This window comes from Sardina pilchardus, chromosome 10 (genome assembly GCF_963854185.1).
Source record: "Sardina pilchardus chromosome 10, fSarPil1.1, whole genome shotgun sequence".
NCBI classification, from domain to species: domain Eukaryota; kingdom Metazoa; phylum Chordata; class Actinopteri; order Clupeiformes; family Clupeidae; genus Sardina; species Sardina pilchardus.
Genome location: NC_085003.1, coordinates 28,152,209 through 28,154,708, shown reverse-complemented (window position 1 = coordinate 28,154,708; position 2,500 = coordinate 28,152,209). Strand labels below are relative to the sequence as shown.

Sequence of the window (2,500 nt, the reverse complement as noted above, 5' to 3'; positions counted from 1 at the left end):
GAGGGGGAGGGAGAGAGGGAGAGGGAGAGAGAGAGGGAGAGGGGAGAGAGGGAGAGAAAGAGAGAGAGCAGATGATCTCTCTCATCTCCAGGAGGCATGGCCATGTGCGGTGTCAGAGGATGAAAGAGAGAGGGAGAGAGTACAGCAGCGCCTTTCACCTTCATGGACTTTAACGAGCCAATTTGAGAAAGGGAAGCATGAGAGGGAAGCGGAGGAGGGGAAGAGGAGGAGAGCAGAGCATATGAGGAAGAGGAGAGCAGGGGAGAGGAAGATGAGGTACAGAGCACATGGGGGGTGGCATACTTTTAAACCAGCTCTCTTTCTCTCTCTCTCTCTCTCTCTTTCTCTCTTCCTTTCTCTTCTTCTCTCTTTTTCTGGGAGACAGCTACTCAATGCAGACATGAGAGAATCAATGAGGGAGATTAGAGATGCTGTTTGGGCCTCTATTCCCTTGGCAGTCCCTTGCACTCCTCTCTCTCTCTCTCTCTCTCTCTCTCCCTCCCTCTCTCTCTCTCTCTCTCTCTCTCTCTACGTCCTAAAACAAAGCCTGGGCCTGTCTCCTTAAGAGGGAACCCTGCAGACGTGATTAGAACATGTTCTGGAAGGCATCCTCACCAGTTCCGTCCAAGACGCTAGTTTTTGCTGCTGTTGTTGTCGTTTTTGTTGTTGTTTTGGCAGTGCCCAGGGCCCCATTTTCAGCGAGTTTCTTTCAAGTGCTTGCTGTTGCTTGGTTACCGGAATCATTTAGCAGCACTTCCAGACATTAGAGTTTATGCTAACATGCTAGCAAACTCAAATTGTAGCAAGTGTTTAGTCAACATATCAAAGATATGAAAAAAAAATACATTAAAGACACTCACACTATATTACAACAGCTGTTGTACAGCATGTTCTTCTTTTTGGGGTTCTTTCATGGTGGTCTGTTTATTAAAGCAACACTAAAGCACATTTCCTCGGTCGCAAGAACATAGCAAATAATGATGTCCACAGACAAGGTAGAGTATTTTAGTCAAATTTGTAGTTTCTTATGTTTCATTCCATCAAACTATAAATCCGCCAGCCGATCTGGTAAACTTACATAGTGTGGTTATAGCCGATAGAGGGCTGTTCACCCTGTTACCATTTGATGAACCACTGAAATGATTTTGGAAACATTATTTTAACTCTTTATATGGTATATTACTCTGAAAAAGTGTTGGGGAGTTGTAGGGCACTGATGAATTCTGTAATGTTTCTTTAAAGCAATAGTTCGGAATTTTGGACATAGGACCTCATTTCCAACTCAGTCTGGGTGATATAGGTCGGTGAAGACCATTTTCAGTGAATTTCTGCCCTTCCTATGAGTTGCAGCGTTCATCTCGTGCTAATCTGGTTCCAAGATAACGCAAGTCAATGGTAACATCCAGCCTGCCACTGAAAACACTCCACAGAACACCCGAAACAAATACATTTTAACGTCAGACTATCGATGCACATGCCTAGTGTTGATAGAACCATGTTAGAAATAAAACAAACCTTGCATCGCATTGCAATAGCCTACTTTGTTCCCTGTATGGCAGTGGCGGATTGATATTGAGAAACTAGTCCCTCAAAATGTAATAAATCATTGAGTTGCAAGGTTAGTTTTATTTCTAAAATTATTCTATCAACACGGACATGTATATCGATAGTCCGACGATTTAATTGACTTGTCTCGGGTGTGCGGTGGAGTGAGTAAGACTGTTGTTGATGTCAGACTGATGTTACCGTAGAAATGTGTTAGCTCAAAACCAGCGTTAGCAAAGGGGGACGCTGCAACTGAAGGAAGGGGCTAAACGCGATAAAAACGGTCTCCACCGACCTATATCACCTCGGTAAAGTTGGAAATGAGGTCCTATGTCCAAAATTCCGAACTATTCCTTTAAGGCTTTATAGGAGTTCTGATCTTTCAAAACTGTCACTGGGAAGATGGAATTGGTTCTGAAAGGCTGAAAGATGGAGAAGTCTTTCCACTTACCAGAATTTTTGCCAAGACGCCATCTTCATTGGACTCCATGGTGACCACAGCTTTGTCCGTCTCAATCTCACACAAAGCATCGCCAGTGGCCACTGGCTCACCTGTACAAACGTACACACACACACACACACACACAGGTTAGAGAAAATATAGCAAAATATGTACTGTAAAACAAAAATATATCTGTATCTGCACAAGGATGGACAACAACGGATTGCAGCATTTGATTCTGTTCATGTGTGTTTTCGACCTCGTTCAACAATTGTGTTCATGTGTGTGTTCGACCACATTCACCCCGTTTAACCACGCAGAAATTGTGTTCATGTGTGTCAGTGTCGCTCGCACATATGACTGCATAATGTCAGCATGCTAGCATCATTTCTGAATCACCAAGGGTCGGATCTCCGTTTGACAAAGATCTGCATTCTGCATATTCTGCGTATTTAGTTGATTAATGTTTGCATAGGCAGGGGGAGAGGGGGTGGGCCACTTTAATAGTGCTTG

General features: G+C 43.7%; 1 protein-coding gene across 1 annotated transcript in view; it reads right to left on the bottom strand.

The window, feature by feature from the left end:
- pdhx (pyruvate dehydrogenase complex component X) overlaps positions 1-2,500 on the bottom strand; it is a 51,862-nt gene that overhangs the window by 37,410 nt on the left and 11,952 nt on the right. The window contains exon 3 of the mRNA XM_062547458.1: positions 1,997-2,097. Within this exon, the coding sequence (XP_062403442.1) occupies positions 1,997-2,097 (101 nt within the window). The remainder of the gene's footprint in view (positions 1-1,996; positions 2,098-2,500) is intronic.